At 34.9% G+C, this 19,895-nt stretch overlaps 1 protein-coding gene across 4 annotated transcripts in view; it reads left to right on the top strand.

Moving 5' to 3' along the window:
• Window positions 1-19,895, top strand: part of WDFY3 (WD repeat and FYVE domain containing 3) — a 240,653-nt gene that overhangs the window by 94,669 nt on the left and 126,089 nt on the right. For all 4 annotated transcript variants that reach the window (XM_039217080.1, XM_039217078.1, XM_039217079.1 and 1 more), the window contains exons 6-11: window positions 1,305-1,497; window positions 2,714-2,900; window positions 5,552-5,718; window positions 10,652-11,119; window positions 12,102-12,203; window positions 14,283-14,476. In XM_039217080.1, the coding sequence (XP_039073011.1) occupies window positions 1,305-1,497; window positions 2,714-2,900; window positions 5,552-5,718; window positions 10,652-11,119; window positions 12,102-12,203; window positions 14,283-14,476 (1,311 nt within the window). The remainder of the gene's footprint in view (window positions 1-1,304; window positions 1,498-2,713; window positions 2,901-5,551; window positions 5,719-10,651; window positions 11,120-12,101; window positions 12,204-14,282; window positions 14,477-19,895) is intronic.

Genomic DNA, 19,895 nt, shown 5'->3' with positions numbered 1-19,895 from the left:
TCTCTGAAATCTTTCTTCGTCCTTTTTTTCCCCCCATCCTGAGAATTTGGCAGCTATGGATTAGAAAGTCCTTGTACTGAAGTAAATTTTTGCATTGAAGGAAACAGGAAAGGTAAAACCTAGCTTCCTCAGACAAAACATATTTTAAATATTTTTTTTTCTATTTAGCAGTTTCCCCATAGATAGTAAAACACTCAAATTTCATGAGAGTAATATTTACATAAATTATAGTTATATTATTCATAGTATACATATTTAAAAATATTTAGATGAGGCATTTTGGCATGGAGAAGAAAAGTTCACTTTTCCTGAAGCTGAGTCAAGATTAAAAGAAAAAATCCGTTGAGAGCAATTCTGCAAGTAGTGGCTCTTAGTGCTTTGAGCACTTGTGTAATGTGTATTCTGCAAATCGTTGTTAAGGAGTAAGTCCTCATCCCAAAGTTTAAGAAGTTTTGAATATTCTGTGAAAGCCAGGCCTTAGAAGATTTTTGCCTACTAGACATAATTGAAAGATACTTCTGAATTAAGATGATTTTATTATTGTCATACTCCATTCTACTTGTATTGGACATTGGAACAATTTGAAAATACTTTTAAAGACCTGTTTTTACTTTCTTACCTCCCTAAAACTGTCCTTTTTAAAAAAGAAAATTGCATCTTGCCTATGACAAACTGAAGGGCCAAATTAGAAAACTAAAATGTTGACCTTGAAAGTTACTATTGATTTATTCCATTTCAGAGTCAGTGTGCAAAAATACCATGGAGAAGAAAGGAAAGGATCCACAGAAGTTTATCTTTCCTTTTTTTTCTTAATTTTTTGATTTTATTTACTTATTTATTTGAGAAAGAGAGAGAGCGCGAGACAGCGTGAGGAGGGGAGGGTCAGAGAGAGAGGGAGACACAGAATCTGAAGCAGGCTCCAGGCTCTGAGCTAGCTGTCAGCATAGAGCCTGATGCGGGGCTGGAACCCATGAACCGTGAGATCATGACCTGAGCCGAAGTCAGACACTTAACGTACTGAGCCACCCAGGCGCCCCTTCTTTCCTTCTTTTTTTTTTTTTTTTTTTAATAAGCTGATAAAAGTAGGGCTGGCTTACTGTCTTACCGTAACACACTTCTAAATTATAGATGTCTTTTTAAGTGTTGCCTGAGGTAGAGTACCCATCATTGTGGCTTTAATGATACCACTTAATGCTAACCCTGAACTCTCAGGATTTTTAATAATCAGGTGTAGTGCTTTTCTAGCTCCTCCCTTTACCCAACCATTCATTTATTTAAATACAGATTTGTTTTGTGTTTTTTAGATCTTAGTGAAACTCTGCAGTTTTGTTTCTCCCGCGGAGGAGCTGGCTCAGAAAGATGATCTCCAGCTTTTATTCAGTGCAATAACCTCCTGGTGCCCTCCCTACAACCTGCCTTGGAGGAAGAGTGCTGGAGAAGTCCTCATGACCATATCCCGTCACGGTCTCAGTGTCAATGTAGTGAAGTATATTCACGGTGAATATTTCTTTGTGTTCATTCTAGGTGCTCTAAGTCTCTTCCACTTTTCTCTTCTTCATATGATGACGGATTGCTTTTTACCTCTCACTTCTCTAAAGGTTCTGTTTTAAATTCAAAACTATATTTTCCAGGAGAAAAAAAAAATTTTTTTTTGTTTACGAGGCATTTGAAATGTGAGAAATTTTTATGTATTCCAAACAATGGATATCTACAGAATTGAAATAATTTCATTGTTGTGTAAATGTTTAAGCATAACGTAAGTTCTGTGTCAGCCTATTCTTTCCTACTCTTCTACTGAAAAAAAATTGTTTTTGAGATGCTTATAGTTTAAAAGCCTTTCTGAAGATATTTCATAAATAGATAAGTATCTGTCCAATGTAGCATAAATGAAATTAGATTCTTTATTCGCACTAAGGAGAAATTGTCCATTCTGTTAAAAGTCTGTATAAGTGTCAGCTACCCTTTAAAATCTCTAAATAGAAGACCGTGTAGCATCTCAAATAGTTATTATATATTTTTTTCCTGAAAATCTTTCCAAATAATTTTTAATACAACTTTTTTACTCATCTAACATCAATCAGTCTTTAAGCGTTTCTTGCCTCCATTTCTGTGGTAAATCTTTTTAGCTTTTGTTATATGACACAGGGTTTCTTTAGATAAGTAAATTTCGTTAAAGATAAGAGAAAAGCCTTCAGTCCCTAAAGTCAGTGATAAGGTACAACTATGCTTTAAACGAGTAATATGTAGTGCAGGCATAATTTTAAAAATTTTATTTCCAGAGTATTTCTGTATCTCACTGGTCCATATTCACTCTAATTTGAACTTTTAAATGAGTTATTGGATTTTTATTTTTAAACATAGAAGATAGGGGGTTTTCCCCCTTTCTTTGACTATACTAATATAAAAGATCAGAAATAATCATTTGCCAGCATTGTTTAATGAAAAGTATCCAAATATGATATAAAACTAGATAAATGTCAACTATTTTTCAACACTTTCTGTGTTACCCTTTGTTTACTACTTAGAGGCAGAGCTTTCCCAATGAATTTAAATATTATATTTACTTTTAGAATGTGTAACGTTTTTCTTACAGTATTTCATAGATACATTAATACTTAATGTTTCATTTAACATTTCGTTAAACAAGTTAAGAATACAGATTTTTTCAAGCAATTGACATAAATAATATGTATTTCCTTCTTTTTTCTTACAGAAAAAGAATGTTTATCTACATGTGTTCAGAATATGCAGCAATCAGATGACCTGTCTCCCCTAGAAATTGTTGAAATGTTTGCTGGGCTTTCTTGTTTCCTCAAAGATTCCAGTGATGTTTCCCAAACTCTTTTGGATGATTTTCGGATATGGCAAGGATATAATTTCCTTTGTGATCTCTTGCTTAGGTAAAATCCTACAGTTGAATATATTTTAAATGTCTACTCAGTCTTTTTCATCAATGGGAACAGTGTGGTTTGAGGTTATAGAAAAAAAGGAATTAATGATTTATTTAATGTATACTTTGTCCCCATGACTTTATTCACTTCTTTTTATTCCTGTTCTGTCAACAGAGTACAAAAAGTGAGTTAAACGGGCAAATGCAGGCTACAAACTTGGTGGAATCAGTGGTTAGGTGTGACAGTGTATCTACTCTTTAGTAGCTGAGGAAAAAGAGCTTAGATGAACTAATGAATATCTTCATAAAATATAAACTCTTCTTGTGTAGTTATATTTTTAGGATTTCTTACTATGCCAATGGTTTACTAATGTAGTTAATAACAAGAATAGAATGTAGATTGAATGAAACCTTAAATGTATACATAAAACAAAATGTTTCACCAGCCCCCTTTTCCACCCCAAATGTTTCATGCATATCCTGGGAAAATGGCTGGTTGCAATTTTATTAGGAAGAAAATGCTCATGCCTCACTAGTTGTTCTGGCTCTTTACTTACTTGTAAATCATTTGATTTGTTGTAAACCAGTACTATTTTGTAAACTCCTTAGATCTGACACCAGTTTAACCTAGTTGCCAGTACTAGTAGGCAACTCCCCAGAAGAGAATTTTTCATATTTATCCTGATTTACAAAGGAGGACATAAAAGTTGACGAAATAAGCATTTCACATTACAACAGGGTGTTAATTGGTGTAATCCTCTGAGGATGCAGGTTGACCAGGTATTATCAAGAGCTTCAAAAATGTCAGTACTCTTTGACACAATAATTTCTCCTATGTTTATTCTGAACATCTAATTCTAAATCTTCTAGACAAAATTTTATGCATATTAATGCTTCTGTATTCTGATTTCGGCTGGCTGCCCTCCCCCCCACCCCAAATTTATGGTTGGCTCCTCATGGCCATTAAAAGAATATGTATAGAGATTTTATATTAAATGGAAAAGCATTTGTATTAACACTGGTAAATGGGAAAAAAAACAGGTTAGAAAATTCTTTGTATGGTATAAAAATAACTGTTATTAAGACCATTTACAGTAAAGTCCATAAACCGTATCAGATTAAAAGTGTCTGAGTAATGAGGCTAAGCATACTTCTTCTTTTCTACTTTTTGTGTATTCTCCAGCTTTAATTTCTTTTCTTTTTTTTTTTCTTTTTATTTTTATTTTTTGTTTTTTTTACAAATAGTTTATTGTCAAATTAGTTTCCACATAACACTCAGTGCTCATCCCCACAAGTGCCCTCCTCCATGCCCATCCCCCCCTCCCCCCCACGTCCATCAGTCCTCAGTTTTTGTCAGCATTCAAGAGTCTCTCATGGTTTGCCTCTCTCCCTTTCCCCCACCATTTCCGCCCTTCTTCTCCCCCTTGTTCCTCCGTCAAGTTCCTCCTAATCCTCCTATACGTGCAAACATATGATATTTGTCCTTCTCTGCCTGACTTATTTTGCTCAGCATAACACCCTCAAGGTCCATCCATGTTGCTACACATGGCCAGATTTCACTGTTTCTCATTGCCATGTAGTATTCCATGGTATAGATAGACCACATCTTCTTGATCCATTCATCTGTTGATGGACACTTAGGCTCTTTCCATGTTTTGGCTATTGTGGAGAGTGCTGCTATGAACATTGGGGTGCATGTGCTCCTATGCCTCAGCATTTCTGTATCCCTTGGGTAAATTCCTAGCAGTGCTATTTAATTTCTTTTTTTAAGTTTATTTATTTTGAGAGAGAGAGAGAAAGGGGGGAGGGCCAGAAAGAGAGGGAGAGAGAATCCCAAGCAGACTCCATGCTGTTAGCACAGAGCTAGAGGTGGGGCCGTTTTCCATGTACCACGAGATCCTGACCTGAGCTGAAATCAAGACTCAGATGCTTAACGGAATGAGCCACCCAGGCCCCTCTCTCCAGCACTATTTTAATAAAGAATAATTAGTTCTATTAGGGAGGAAGACCCAGTAAATTTTACTCTTTAAAAAAGATAGTTTTTCACCCCATTTTGTGTTCTTAAGCCACAATCAAGAGATAATTCCATGATTTGAAATGTTCTTTTAAAGAACTATTATTTAAAAAAATTGTTAGACTCTCAGAACTTTATTTAAATGTATTCTAATGAGTACCTGAATTAATGAATATAGCTAAAGACGTAAAATTCTTTCCAAGAAATTAATTTTTAAAAGTTAACTGAGAAAATGTCTTTTGAAAGAAATGGTTAATAAGGTTTTTGGTTGTAAACAGTGAAACTTTATAACCTTAGAGCATTAGGAAACTTAAGAGAGATTTTATCAAATTCCTTTATTTTGTAGATGCTTTCTAACAAAGACTAAAGTGACCTACCTAAAATAACAGTGTTAAATGTAAAATCAGCACTTATATATGAGGTCTTTAGACTATTTGATATAATTTTTTTTCATTATGGTGTACTGTCTTATAATAAAATTTATAGATTTAAAAAATCAGTATGTTTTTATATAGGAAAACTTGTACAGTGAAACCTCTTGGAGTGCTTTATACATTATTGCATATACCAATTGAAATTTCTTTCTGTATTAAATTTAAGACTACAACAAGAGAGAAAAATTATTTACTAAACCATACTTTTCCTAGGTTGGAACAAGCAAAAGAAGCAGAATCCAAAGATGCCTTGAAAGATCTGGTTAATCTGATAACTTCCCTAACAACCTATGGTGTCAGTGAACTAAAACCAGCTGGTATTACCACAGGGGCACCCTTTCTGTTGCCTGGTTTTGCAGTACCTCAGCCTGCAGGCAAAGGTGAGTCTTTTTTTTTTTTTTTTTCCCCCTCCCCCTGTTCTGAGCCACTCAGAGAAATAGAGACAGAATAAATTAGTTTGACTTTGATTTCTCTTTATGTTACATGAATGAAGGCAATATGCTGTTTTTCATTAGGGTTACAGTCTTTAGCAGATCAAATACTTCAAATATATATATCTATAATGAAAATATTATAACATCAACCAATGAAATTTACATCTTAATATTTCATCTTAACGTTCAAGCGACTTAACAGTCCGAACATGCCTTTTGGAATGCTGGCATGCTAAAGCTTTTCCAGTTTACATGGTTGGAACTTGAGTAACGCACTGATAGCCATGTTTATCTCGATATAAGATATAAATAGAAAGCATAAGGTGCAAATGCTTATATTGTAAAACTGAATAAATGTAGGTAAAAAGAAGTTCTTTTGGGTCAGAGAAAAAATTTTACAGTTCAGATTTCCTAACTTTGACTCCTAATGATTCTTTTACTAAGAAACCTTGTTTAGTTAATAACATTTAGTTACATAAGAGTACAAACTAGTTTTACTGTTAATTTATTTTTAATGCATACTAACTGTTATGATGGAATCTAAAAAGCCTGAGGGCCTCTCCTAGTTCCTTTCCTGCTGTTGTCACTAAATATTCAATACGGTTATGATATTTGGGTATAATATTTAGCCAGAAAATTTCAACATATATGATTATTTAAATTCCACAGGATGCTGTCTATGTATTTTATGACATAGAAGTCAGTGGTTATAATTTTTTTCTTCAGTTAGAATAAATGAATATATGAGAAAGTCCTAAAATTAGTTTGCTGGAGAAAATTCTGTTGACTTTTCCTACAGTGACTTCTACTGTCAGTCTGTAGGTTGTACAGAACTTTTCAAGTGAAATCTCTGCGCAATAATTAGAAATCCAGACTTATCTTACTGAGTAGTTCAACATTTCATTTTATTTAATATTACAAAAAAATAGGACTCTCAAAAAATTTCTAATTTACAGTCTGTAGTTTGATTATTCTACAACTGTTTCTTTGAATTAATTTAAAAATAGCTCACAGTGTTCTTCCTGTTTTAAACTTGATTATTGTTTCATTTGGTTAATCAATCTGATCATGATACTGACTGGCATAATAGCTAGTTATAGTAGTATAATTTTGTAATGAGAGAATTAATACAGCAAAATTAATCTTTCTCATATGTTTGCCTTATATTGTCCCACCTGTAACAGGGATAGTAAAATATATAACCTTGCAGGGTTAACTGTGAGAACCCAGTGACATAATGTCAACGAAAGCGAGGTTAACTAGAAGGACAGTGACCTAAGAGTCAGAATTCAGGTGATCGATTGTGAATCATCTAACCTTTTTAAATATCACTTTCTTCTTCAGAAAAATTAATATAATATTCTATAAAATGAATAGATCAAGGTAGATCATTTTGAATTTCATTTATAAGTCAAAAGATAGCTATTTCCTATGGCCTGCTTTTTAGGTTATTGTGTAGAGTAAAGGAGATAGCTCTATTCACATAAAGAGAATATGGAATGTCCTTTTGCTCTGGTCAGTAGTATTGAGGCATAATTTGCATATATTAAAATCCATTTTTAGCATCAAATTTGATGAGTTTTCATAAACATGTATGATTATGCAATCACCACCATAATCATGTGATGGAATATTCTCATCCTTCTAAAAATTTACTTGTTTCCCTTTCCATTCAGTCCCTGCTTTCCCACCAGCTTGCTAGCAACCACTGACCTCCTTTGGTTTCACCCTTTCTAGAATTTCATTAACTGGAGTCCTACAGTATGTACTTTTTTGTATCTTGCTTCTTTCATATGACTCATCCATATTATCACATGTATCTGAAGACGTGTGATAATATGGATAGTATTTCCAAAAAGACATCTATCTTTTTGGATAGTATTTCATTTGGATATCTCGGAGTTTGTTTACCCATTCACCAATTGACAGCAGCATTTATTTAACTATCATGAATAAAGTTACTGTGAACATTTATACGAAGCAAGTCTTTGTGGGGACATATATTTTCATTTCTTTGGGGTAAATAACCAAGCAGTACAATTGCTGGGTCATATGTTACACATATATTTAACCTTATGAGAAACTGCCAAACTGTTTTCTAAAGTAACTGTCCCATTTTGCACTCACACACTAGCAGTTTGCTTTACATTCTCAGCAACACTTAATGGTGTTAGTCTTTTTATTTAAAAACATTTTTAATATTTTTATTTATTTGAGAGAGAGAGAGAGCAGGGGAGGGGCAGAAGGGGAGGGAGACACAGAATCTGAAGCAGGCTCCAGGCTCTGAGCTGTCAGCACAGAACCCGATGTGGGTCTTGAACTGACAAACTGTGAGATCAGGACCTGAGCTGAAGTCAGACATTTAAATGACTGAGCCACCCAGGCGCTCCAGTGTTAGTCTTTTTAATTTAGATTAATCTAGTGAGTATGTAGTAGTATCTAGTCGTGTTCTTTTTTACAACTTTTTTAAAGTTTTATTTATTTCTGAGAGAGAGAAAGAGAGAACCAGTGTGAGCAGGGGAGGGTCAGAGAGAGGGAGACACAGAATGTGAAGCAGGCCTCCAAGCTCTGAGCTGTCAGTACAGAGCCCGACGCAGGGCTCGAACCCGTGACCCGTGAGATCATGACATGAGCTGAAGTCAGATGCTTAACCAACTGAGCCACCCAGGCACCCCCTAGTTGTGTTTTTTAATTCGCATTTTTCTAAATGACTTTGAGCATCCTTTAATGTGTCATTTGCCATTCTGTATCTCTACTTTGGTTTAGATCTCTGTGCCCAATGTTTGATAGGATTGTTCATTTCATTGGGATTTTAAGATTTCTGTAGATATTCTGGATAAATCCTTTATAAGATACATATTTTATATGTTATAGTATGTATTTCTGGTCTTAACTTGACTTTTTTTCTTAATAGCATCTTTGAAGAATGGAACTTTTAATTTTGATGAAGTCCTGTTTTTCATTTTAAAAATAGTTCGTAGGGAGGCACTTGGGTGGCTCAGTTGGTTAAGTGTCCAACTTTAGTTCAGGTCATGATCTCAACAGTTCCTGAGTTTGAGCCTCACGTCGGGCTCTTCGCTGTCATCTCAGAGCCTAGAGCCTGCTTAGGATCCTCTGTCTTACTCTTTCTGTCCCTCCCCCCCAGCCGTGCATACATGCTCTCCTCTCTCTCTCTCTCTCAAAAATAAATAAACATCAAAAAAATATTTTGTAGGTTTTACCTCATATTGAAAAAAATGTTAACCAAAATTCTCTAAAATTTGTGCTTTCTTCCAGGAGATTCATGTTTTGATTCTTATATTAATGTCTGTGATAAATTTTAAGTTAATATTTGTATATGATGGGAAATAAGGTTTTTTTTTCTTCCCATATGGATGTCCCAGACCTTTTGTTGAAAAGACCATATATAGGGATGCCTGGGTGGCTCAGATTAAGTCAGTCAGTTAAGCACCCGAGCCTCTTGGTTTTGGCTCAGGTCATGATCTCATGGTTTGTGAGATCAAGCCCCATGTGGAGTTCTGCACAAAATGGCACAGAGCCTGGTTGGGATTCTCTCTTGTCCTCTCTGCCTCTCTCTCCCTCTCTCTCCCTCTCTCTCAAAATAAAAGTAAAGGAAGAAAAGACCATGTATAAACATATATCTGGGATTCTTTTTCAATTCTGCTCCATTATCATTGTGTCTGTCCTTAAGCCAAAACTGTAACTCCTTGATTACTGTTATTTTTTTTTTTTTTTTACTGTATCTTTAAAGTAAGTCTTAGAGTCATTTCAAGTTGTCTGATTTTCTTTTTCAAAATTACTTTGGCCATCCTATATCCTTTGAACTCCATGTAAATTTAATCATCGTGGCAATTTTTGAAAACATAAAAAAAAGACCTGAGATTGAGACTTGATTGGGAATACATTGAATGTAGATCCACTTGGGAAGAATTGACTTCTTAACAATATTGAATCTTCCAATACTTTTCATTTTTTGAAGGATGTCCAAGCCAGGATTAGTTTTCCTAGTTCTGTGTTTATCTTCCTTCTAAAATTCAGCTTTTTGTACAAGGCCGTATGTTAATTTCTGGGCACTATGTTAATTTTTTGGTCAGTTTACAAATTACCTGTACTTCTAATAGTTGTGAACCTGGGGACAGTTTTTAGAGGCAAACAGTTGTTTACAGGTGCTTCATGTACTTTCTGTGCTAATTTCTATATCATTTATTTTTACCAATTTGTCTCACAAGAGCTATGTATACAGATTTTTTTAAGCTGGTATGTTTGAAAATCAGATGTTTAAAAATATAGCTAGTAGCTAGCCATAAATTGCTTTAACAAACATATATGTAAAGAAATTGCACTTCTAGCTTGAAAACAAAATCAATTTTCAAGTTAAAATTTACCAACGTTCTAGTGTATGTAGTAATTAAAAAGGGAAAACTGGAACATAGAGAATTTTCAACCCCCTGTTTTCCTGCCTGCGTTCTTGCTGTTCCCTGGCCTCCTGCTTCAGGCGAGAAGTCTTTTCTTGAGAGGAAACTGTCCCTGCAGACAAGGTCTTTCTTACAGATAATAAAAAGTGAAACCCTTGCACATTTCCAAACTCTGAAGCCTGGACTTACATAATATGCTTTATTCTTTGTACACTCTAATGTTCCAACATACACTATTCTTGGAATATTCATAATGAGGCATTAAAAGTTTAATCAGTATTGTTATTTTTAATTAAATGACTGAAGCTAATTACTGGGTAATTTAAGACTTTTTGTGGAAACAGGATGTGTTCTTCGTAAATAGTTGATAAATATTACAATTCATGATCTATTTAAATAGATTAGTTTGCCATGATTAAAATATCACATAGCACCTACTTTTGTGTTCTTGTTTTCCATTTTAGGTCACAGTGTGAGAAACATCCAAGCCTTTGCAGTTCTTCAGAATGCATTTTTAAAAGCAAAAACCAACTTCCTTGCCCAGATCATTCTTGATGCCATCACAAATATTTACATGGCTGACAATGCCAATTATTTCATCCTGGAATCACAGCACACACTGTCACAGTTTGCAGAAAAGATCTCTAAGCTCCCAGAAGTACAAAGCAAATACTTTGAGATGCTGGAGTTTGTCGTTTTTAGCTTGAATTATATCCCTTGTAAAGAACTCATTAGTGTTAGCATCCTCTTAAAATCTAGCTCTTCTTACCACTGTAGCATTATTGCAATGAAGACACTTCTTAAGTTTACACGACACGACTACATATTTAAAGATGTGTTCAGGGAGGTGGGCCTTCTGGAGGTCATGGTAAACCTTTTGCACAAATATGCTGCTCTCTTGAAGGATCCAACTCAGGCACTAAACGAACAAGGTAAAGCATTTTCCATTCACTTTTTATGATGAAGGAGTTTGGGCAGGGTGTTCTATTCATGTTTTGCCTTTCATTTGGCTGTAGATTTGAATGAATTACTCATGTGCATTATTGTGATATCCTTGCAAATATTTCACGCAGTTAACTTGTCATTCAACCTCTGTTAGGGAATTGGGAAGGAGCAGGGGCCATTGTAGTGGGAAAGAATTTAAGGTAAAAATTCAGGAAAACATTTATAGTGCACATGACTCTTGTCTGCTACTTTCTGCTTCTAACAGGGAATTTAAAAAGCTCCTAGAAACAATTGGAAAGTTTAGGTGCCTCAAAATGTTTCTAATTATAGAGAGCAAAATTTATATCTTTTTAGTGACATTATATATATACACATGTATTGTTATTTAGGTAGCTTAATTTTGGTATTTTTCATTCTTTCTAATAAATTTGATAAAGGCATAGCAGTTTCTGGCACTTAAGCATTAAATATGTTGAGTTAATGCAGTTTGAATATATGCACTATTCATAAACTTTTCTTTCTCTTTTGGTTCCTTAAAATCTAGCATTCTCTTGTTAACTGCTTTGGTTAAGAAAGCCTTTATGAGGAAAATACATTTAACTATGGCATTCTCCCCCCCCCTTTTTAAAAGTTTTTATTTTAATTCCAGTTAACATATAATGTTATATCATTTTCAGCTGAATGATCTAGTGATTCAGTAATTCCATATATCACCCAGCATTGACATTTTCCTTTTTAATTTTGTTAAATAGCTGTTAACTTTCTAGCCACACCAAAATAAAATCTGTAAACACTGATTTTTACTTTATTTTGGTAGATGGTAGACGTGTGTATCATTTTTAAATGTTGTATTATATTAGTTGCATTAGTGGTAAAAGTGACTATTAAAAAAATAATTAAATGATCAAAACAAAGCTGAATCAAGAAAAATTTAGAACTGTGATGTGAACCTTTGATCCTTATTCCTAGGGGACTCAAGAAATAATAGTTCAATTGAAGACCAAAAACACCTGGCTTTGTTGGTTATGGAGACCTTGACAGTGCTGCTTCAAGGATCAAACACAAATGCAGGTGACTACACAGGCTACTAGCAAGTGCTTCAGGAGAGGGTTCTCTCTGATTTTGTCTCCTTTAAGGATTCTTGCTTCTGAAATGTCACTGTTACTTCTAGCAGAAACTGTTGATTCAGTGATGGTTCCATACTGTCTAGAAATGCAAAACTTCCAACCTTTATAAGTCTATATTGATAGACAAATATTGACAAATATGTAACATTCTTTATTCAAACTGTTTTCTTCTATTTTATTGCTTTTTATATTGTTTTTGAAATAGTCTGTTTCTGTTTATTTATTTATTATAGACTCTTAGTTGAATGACTTTACTTAAATATTTTCCAAAATATCTGCTTCCTATGGTGATTTTCTTAAGTTTTTGTTAATTCAACTTAAAGGAAATATTGAAAAGTGATTCTCTAATAAAACTTGCCTCTCCCAGGTAAAATGGATTTATTAAATCTTTATCTTTGGCTTCAACTTCTCTTCAGTTCTTTTCTACCCATCAGTGACAGTACATTTGTGTTGGTAAAATGCCACTCTTGCTCTTAACAAAGATTACTTGAAATTTTAGCAAATATCGGAAATCTCTCAGGCAACAATGTCAATACAATTTGAGATGAGTTAGTATTGGGGAGATGAATCGAGATGAATAGGCTGGACTCAGATCATAGAGAGCATTTTGGGCCATGCCAACGAATGTGAATTGCATTTTAACTATTATGGGAAGCCACAAATGGATGAATGAGTGAGCAAATGAATAAATGAACCAGTGAACACACACATGTCTATTTGCCTGAGTATGCAAAGGAACTCAATATTCAACAGTTTTAAAATATACTGTGTGTCCCAGGCACCATGCTAAGTGTTAGAGATGCAAAGATGATTCTTGCCCTGAAGGAGTTACCATCTTATAGAAAAAGATGTAAACATGTAATTATACATCATTACTTAAATACAGTTTTGGCAAATGCCAAGACAGAGTTGAATGAATTTAGTAGGTAATTTAAGAATGATATTACTAACCGTGTGATCTTGGGCACTTAATGCTTTGCTCACAGTTAGGTGTTCAGAAAATAATAGCCATTATGATTATGTAATGGGCACTAACTGGCTACCTGGAAGTAAATACATGGCCTTCCATGTGCTAAATCTCAGCACATGACTTAAATATTTCTTATAAAGTTTGCAAATAGAAAGTCTTTAAGTAGAGAGGACAGTGGCAACTACAGCAAAATACACGGACATCTTTTCACTCAGGAAACATTTATTAAAATCAGGCTAGAAGGAAATCCCAAGTTTAATCGGGACTAAACATGTAAACAAATAATACTAAACTGTTTGATATAAGCTGTTATAATAGTGGCATATACAAGGTACTCTAAAAGCGTAAAGCTTTAACGCTGGGCTATTTTAGGTATCAATCCTGTTCTGTCACTTGCTAGTTGTGTGCACTTAGCCACGTTACTTAACGTCTGTGTATCTCATTTCCTCATCTGTATAGTAGGGGATGAAGATTAAATAAATCAATCTATACGTCTTTGGAACAGTACAGTAACTGATGCTTTTTATTATAGAGTTTTTCTTTTTTTGTTTATGTGCTTTACTTACCTGAAAAGTTTGGTTTCTTGCAATTTTTCTCATTGTAAAATAATTTATTCCACTCCTTTCTTGCTACTATTTTGAATGTCTCATTCAGTTTAAATCTCATTTATTTGGGCTACTGCTCATATGAAAGCTTTTTACACAAATTGATTTCCATTATTGTTCAACTTAAAGCCTTTACATTAAAATATTGGGTCTCTTTGGAGGCTACCTGTGAAATTTCTGTATGTTCTATATTTGGAGAATTTGAACATGGTGACCACATATTAGGGCATTATTCTTGCATTAAAGACATCTAGAGAGAATTTGCTTATGCCTTTGCTGACATCCCACAGTATAGTTTTGTGTTGTAATTTAAAAGGGGAAGTGGTTGGGTGCATCTTATTTGCATTCTTTTGAGTTACTCTTCCTACAAAAAGATCGAATTTTAATTCATCTAATTTGTCTTAGAATGTTTTAAGTTAGCTCATGTTGTTCATTTTTCTCTTTCAAGGAATTTTCCGAGAATTTGGAGGTGCGAGATGCGCACACAATATCGTGAAGTACCCGCAGTGCCGGCAGCATGCCCTCATGATGATCCAGCAGTTGGTGCTCTCCCCGAACGGGGAGGATGACATGGGCACCCTCCTGGGGTTAATGCACTCAGCCCCACCGACAGAATTGCAGTTGAAGACCGACATTTTAAGGGTAAGTTGAATAAGCATGTTGTTACTGTTCTTTAACTGTTAAAACCAGTGGTTATTTTTAAATGCCATAGAACTATCCTAAGCTATTCTTGCAGTTTTTCCTCACGTCTAATAATATGTCAAAATCATAATCGTAGAAGAAAAGCCATTGTCTTTTCTGGCCTCCAGAGCCCTCAGGATGCCATCTCTTTCCCCTCTGACATATTGTCCTCGTACCCCTCCCCCATTCCTGACACAGACATCACAGGTAGTATAGCTACCTTCTAGAATCATGTATTTCTATTATTGACTTTTGTTTTATGCAATGAATTTCTCACGAATAAGAAGTTTTTATTTTTTCTTGGTGCTGTTGTATATTTCATCCTGTTTTGTGTATAACAATTTTGAATATGCATTTTATTAAAATTTTTTTCATGTTTTTTTTTTTTTTTTTTTTTGAGAGAGAGTGTGTGTATGTGCATGCCAGAGCAAGTGGGGAAGGGACAGAGAGAGAGAGGGAGACTGAGAATAACAAGCAGGCTCTGCACTGTCAGCACTGAGCCCCAACACGGGGCTCCATCCCACAACTGTGAGATCATGACCTCAGGAGTCATGGCCACCCAAGCACCACCATGCATTTTATTTTAAAACACAGTTAATCTGAGCACAGCTCGCAGATACGAAAGAAATTTACACATGTGTCACTATTTAGGGACATTTGTATATCAGAAGGAATTGTTTAGAAAAAAATAAGTGCCTTCAAAAGATGTTAAGGTTGTCAGCTTTTTAAACATAATGTTTTCCTTCTTTCTTAGTACCTTTTAAATTGGGTTTGTAAAATATTATTCAATAGAGTTAATAAGAAGTAATTAGCTGACCTGTAATTTTAAGGCAGTGTTGTTCTGGTAAATGGTAATAACTCTTACATCAGAGCAGGGTTTGGGGGGGAGGGGTCCTAATATGTTGGATTTACTGATTTCCATGATGTAAATACTGCCATGGTAACCTGTTTCAGGCAACTAATGTGTTACTGAATGTTGATTGGGAAGACATGTACAAAACCACCCCGCTGTAAAGTACCTTAAGAGTACAGGCAATAGGGGCACCTGGGTGGCTCAGGTGGTTAAGTGTCTTGATTTTGGCTCAGGTCAAGATCTCATGATTTGTGACATTAATCCTTGCATTGGGCTGTGTGCCAACAGCTTGGAGCCTACTTGGGATTCTCTTTCTCCCTCTCTCTGACCCTCCTCCACACCCCCACCCCACCCCATCCCATGCCTGTGCTTTCTCTCTCTCCCTTCTCTTGCAAAAATAAACAAACATTTTAAAAAATTAAAAAAGAGTACAGGTAATGGTAAAATATAGAAAATAACTGAGTGATGAGTTTTTTGAGTATTTACTTTTAGCTTGTTTTTAAAATTATTTAGTTGTACATTTATAGAACTTAATTTTTTTTTAACGTTTTGTTTATTTCTGAGAGAGCGAGCGAGCGAGCAGGGGAGGGTCAGAGAAGAGAGGGAGACACAGAATCTGAAACGGGCTCCAGGCTCTGAGCTGGCTGTCAGCACAGAGCCTGTTGCGAGGCTCCAACCCACGCCACGAACTGTGAGATCATGGCCTGAGCCAAAGTTGGACGCTTAACCGACTGAGCCACCAGGCGCCCCTATAGAACTTAATTTTTAATTATGGCTATGTTTTAACAACTGGCACATAAAATTCCAAAAATATAACCGTTGCTTCTCAAGAGCCACTATGAGCCAGATCTAACATTCCACTGCTTGACAACAGGAAGAGTGTGGGGCGAGGAAGATTGGGGCCCCAATATCAGTTCCCATTTCGCTGCATTCAGAACTGCTTCTCAACCTCAGACCTGTGTGATTTAATTTGTAATTATTTGAGCAGAAACCCAAAAGTCCGTATGTAGTATTTTATGATTCTGCCAATGCACAAATTTGAATTATATGTATTATGTTTATGCAGATTCATAGATAACTGATGATTTTGTCTAATAACCACCTACCATCAACATCTCATTGTAAGTTTGGAGTTTGCTCCTTACCATTAATTATTGACTTAAGCAGCATATTAAATTATTAGCAGTATTTGAAAATTTTCAGATACAGAGATTATGCTGTGATGTTGCCAGGAGTGTCAGGAGAGTGCCAGTTTTGAGGTAGTAGGAAGTGAACTTATCCAGAAGTATATGATACAGACTATTGGACTCAGGATTGATAAGCACTGGTTTTCTAACCCTTAATCCTAATTCTAACCTGTGATAGAGTTTTCTGCATATTACTTTGACTCTGAACTCACACTTCCTTCTATATAAAATAATACTTGTACCATTTCCCCAGTATGTTTTTGAAGACTATGATGGTCATGGGCTTATATCAGGCACTTTGTTAATGCTTTTGCAGGTACTTGCTGTGGAGAAAGTTAGCATTGTTACCCTTACATAAGCAAAAACCCAGGAACACAGTGGCTGACCACAGTAAAACATTTTGTAACATTAGAGTCAGAATTTCAACCCAAGCACTCTGACTCTAGCCCTTGCATTTAATCTCCAGGCTAGACTATAAAATGATTAAAACGAAAAAAAACTTATAAAATATTGTGGTAATATGAGTTGATATTCTAAGTATAAGTAATTTATTAACTTTGACAAGATATGGAAACTGTACTGTCAAATCCTGTTATAATGGAAATTTATTGACAGAATAATGGAAGGAATACATTATACTTTAGAATTTTATTTATATACATGGATTGCATGTTATCTTTTAAAATAATTAAGGTATGGTTATATATAATAATTTCTGAAGCGGTATATTCCAAAAGGATAATTACATATATTAATATTTACCATTTCTTTTCTTCAGATACCATTAGAAATGGGAGACATTTTAATAAAATGACCTTTTCAAATCTAATGATTGGGAAGGTTGTAAACTGCATCTTAGGTGTTGGTAGATATCCATGGTGTTCCAGCAGCTGAAATGGAGTGAAAAGAGCCCATGTGTCAGCACAGATTTTAGATTGCTGGTTGGGGCAGTAGTGGCATGGTTAAGTGCACAAGTAGGGACATCATTGTGCCTCGATTTATATCTCTTCATTGCCATTGTGTAAGCTGTGCAATTTTTGGCAAATTACTTAACCATGTTGAACGACATTTTAACTGGATAGTAAGAGTAGTGCTTAGCACACAGCATTACGGAGAGGTTTAAGATAATAACACAACTGAAAGAAGTGCTTACTATATATTAAGGGCCCAAAAAATGTTAGGTAATTTTATAATGTGTTATTTTCAATAATAAACTAAGCTAAAAGTATGATAGTTCAGAGAATAATTGTTCTAAAAGATTGTTTTACTTGTTTGACCTTCAGGTTTTATTTCACAGTACTTAAAGCTATTCTGGGCAAGAGCATGCTTTCAACTGTCAGACTCTAACTCACTTTGCAAGAGTCTGTTGAAGAAGACCTTTTAAGTGACTCCTCTTTCCAAAGTATCAGGATATGATCACTTTATCTGAAGTGAAATACTTCAGGTCTTGGCTGCCCTGATTTCTGATCCTTTCTAGAATAAATCAGCTTATATACATACACAGTCATAAATGTTCGTGAATGAGTAAAATTAAACTAGAATATGTATTTTATCTATTGAATACAATTACTTTGTAAAAATTCACTGAATTTACTGATGTCATTATCCATCAAAGTCATAGGAAAACTTTTCCATCAGGATTTGGATATAACATTATTCTATCAAAAGAAATATGTGACAGTGCTTCCCAAAATTATCTTCTGCCTTTAATACAACATCTTTTAATTGAAGTATAATTAATATACAGTGTTATATTAGATTCAGGTGTACAATATAATGATTCAACAATTCTATACATTGCTCATTGCTTATCATAATAAGTGTAGTCTTAATTCCTTTTACTTGTTTCACTCATGCCCCCTCACCTCCCCTCTGGCAACTACCAGTTTATTCTATTTAAGAGTCCCTTTTTGTTGCCTCTTTTTTTCTTGTTTGTTTGCTCTGTTTCTTAAATTCCATGTATGAATTCTGGTATTTGTCTTTCTCTAACTTATTTCACTTAGCATTATACCCTTTAGATCCATTCATGTTTTTGCAAATGGAAAGATCTTCTTTTTTATGACTAATATTCTATTATATATATACACACCACATCTTATTTATCCATTCAACTATTGATGGACACTTGGGTTGCTTCCATATCTTGGCTATTGTAAATAATGCTACAGTAAACATATGGGTATATATATCTTTTTAAATTAGTGTTTTTATTTTCTTTTTGTAAATACGTACTAGTGGAATTACTGGATCGTATGGTATTTCTATTTTTAATTTTTTGAGCAACCTCCATGCTATTTTCCACAGTGCTGTACCAGTTTGTATTCCCACCAACAGAACACGAGGGTTCCCTTTTCTCTACATCCTCAGTAACAGCTGTTATTTCTTGTGTTTTTTTTTAGCCATTCTGACAGGTGTGAGATAATACTTCATTATTGTTTTGATTTGCGTTGCCCTGATTAGTGATTTTTTAAATATAATTTATTGTCAAATTGGTTTACATACACCACTTAGTGCTCATCCCAGCGAGTGCTCTCCTCAGTGCTCAACACCCATTTTCCTTCCCCCCTACCCCTCCACCCGCCCCCTCTACTCTGTTTGTTCACTGTATTTAAGAGTCTCTTGTGGTTTGCCTCCCTCCCTCTCTGTTTGTAACTGTTTTTTTTTCCCCTTTCCTTCCCCCATAGTCTTCTGTTAAGTTTCTCAAGATCCATGTATGAGTAAAAACATATGATATCTGTCCTTCTCTGACTGACTTATTTCACTCAGCATAATACCTTCCAGTTCTACACATGTTGCTGCAAATGGTATGATTTCATTCTTTCTCATTGCCAAGTAGTATTCCTTTGAATATATAAACCATATATTCTTCATCCATTCATTAGTTGATGGACATTTAGGCTCTTTTCATAATTTGGCTATTGTTGAAAGCACTGCTATAAATATTGAGGTACATGTGCTCCTATGCATCAGCACTCCTGTATCCCTTGGGTAAATTCCTAATAGTGCAATTGCTGGGTCATAGTATAGTTTTATTTTTAATTTTTTGAGGAACCTCCACACTGTTTTCCAGAGTGGCTGCACCAGTTTATATTCCCACCAACAGTGACAGAGAGTTTCCATCTCTTCACATTCTCACCAGCTTCTGTAGTTTCCTGAGTTGTTCACTTTAGCCACGGTGACCCGTGTGAGGTGATATCTCAGTGTGGCTTTGGTTTGTATTTTCCTGATGATGAATGACATTGAGCATCTTTTCATGTGCCTGTTGGTCATCTGGATGTCTTCTTTGGAAAAATGTCCATTCATGTCTTCTGCCCATTTCTTTACTGGATTATTTGTTTTT

This window comes from Hyaena hyaena, unplaced genomic scaffold (assembly GCF_003009895.1).
Source record: "Hyaena hyaena isolate Hyena2069 unplaced genomic scaffold, ASM300989v1 scaffold_664, whole genome shotgun sequence".
NCBI lineage: Eukaryota > Metazoa > Chordata > Mammalia > Carnivora > Hyaenidae > Hyaena > Hyaena hyaena.
The sequence above is the reverse complement of the archived record's forward strand: the minus strand, read 5'-3'. Positions and strand labels throughout refer to the sequence as shown.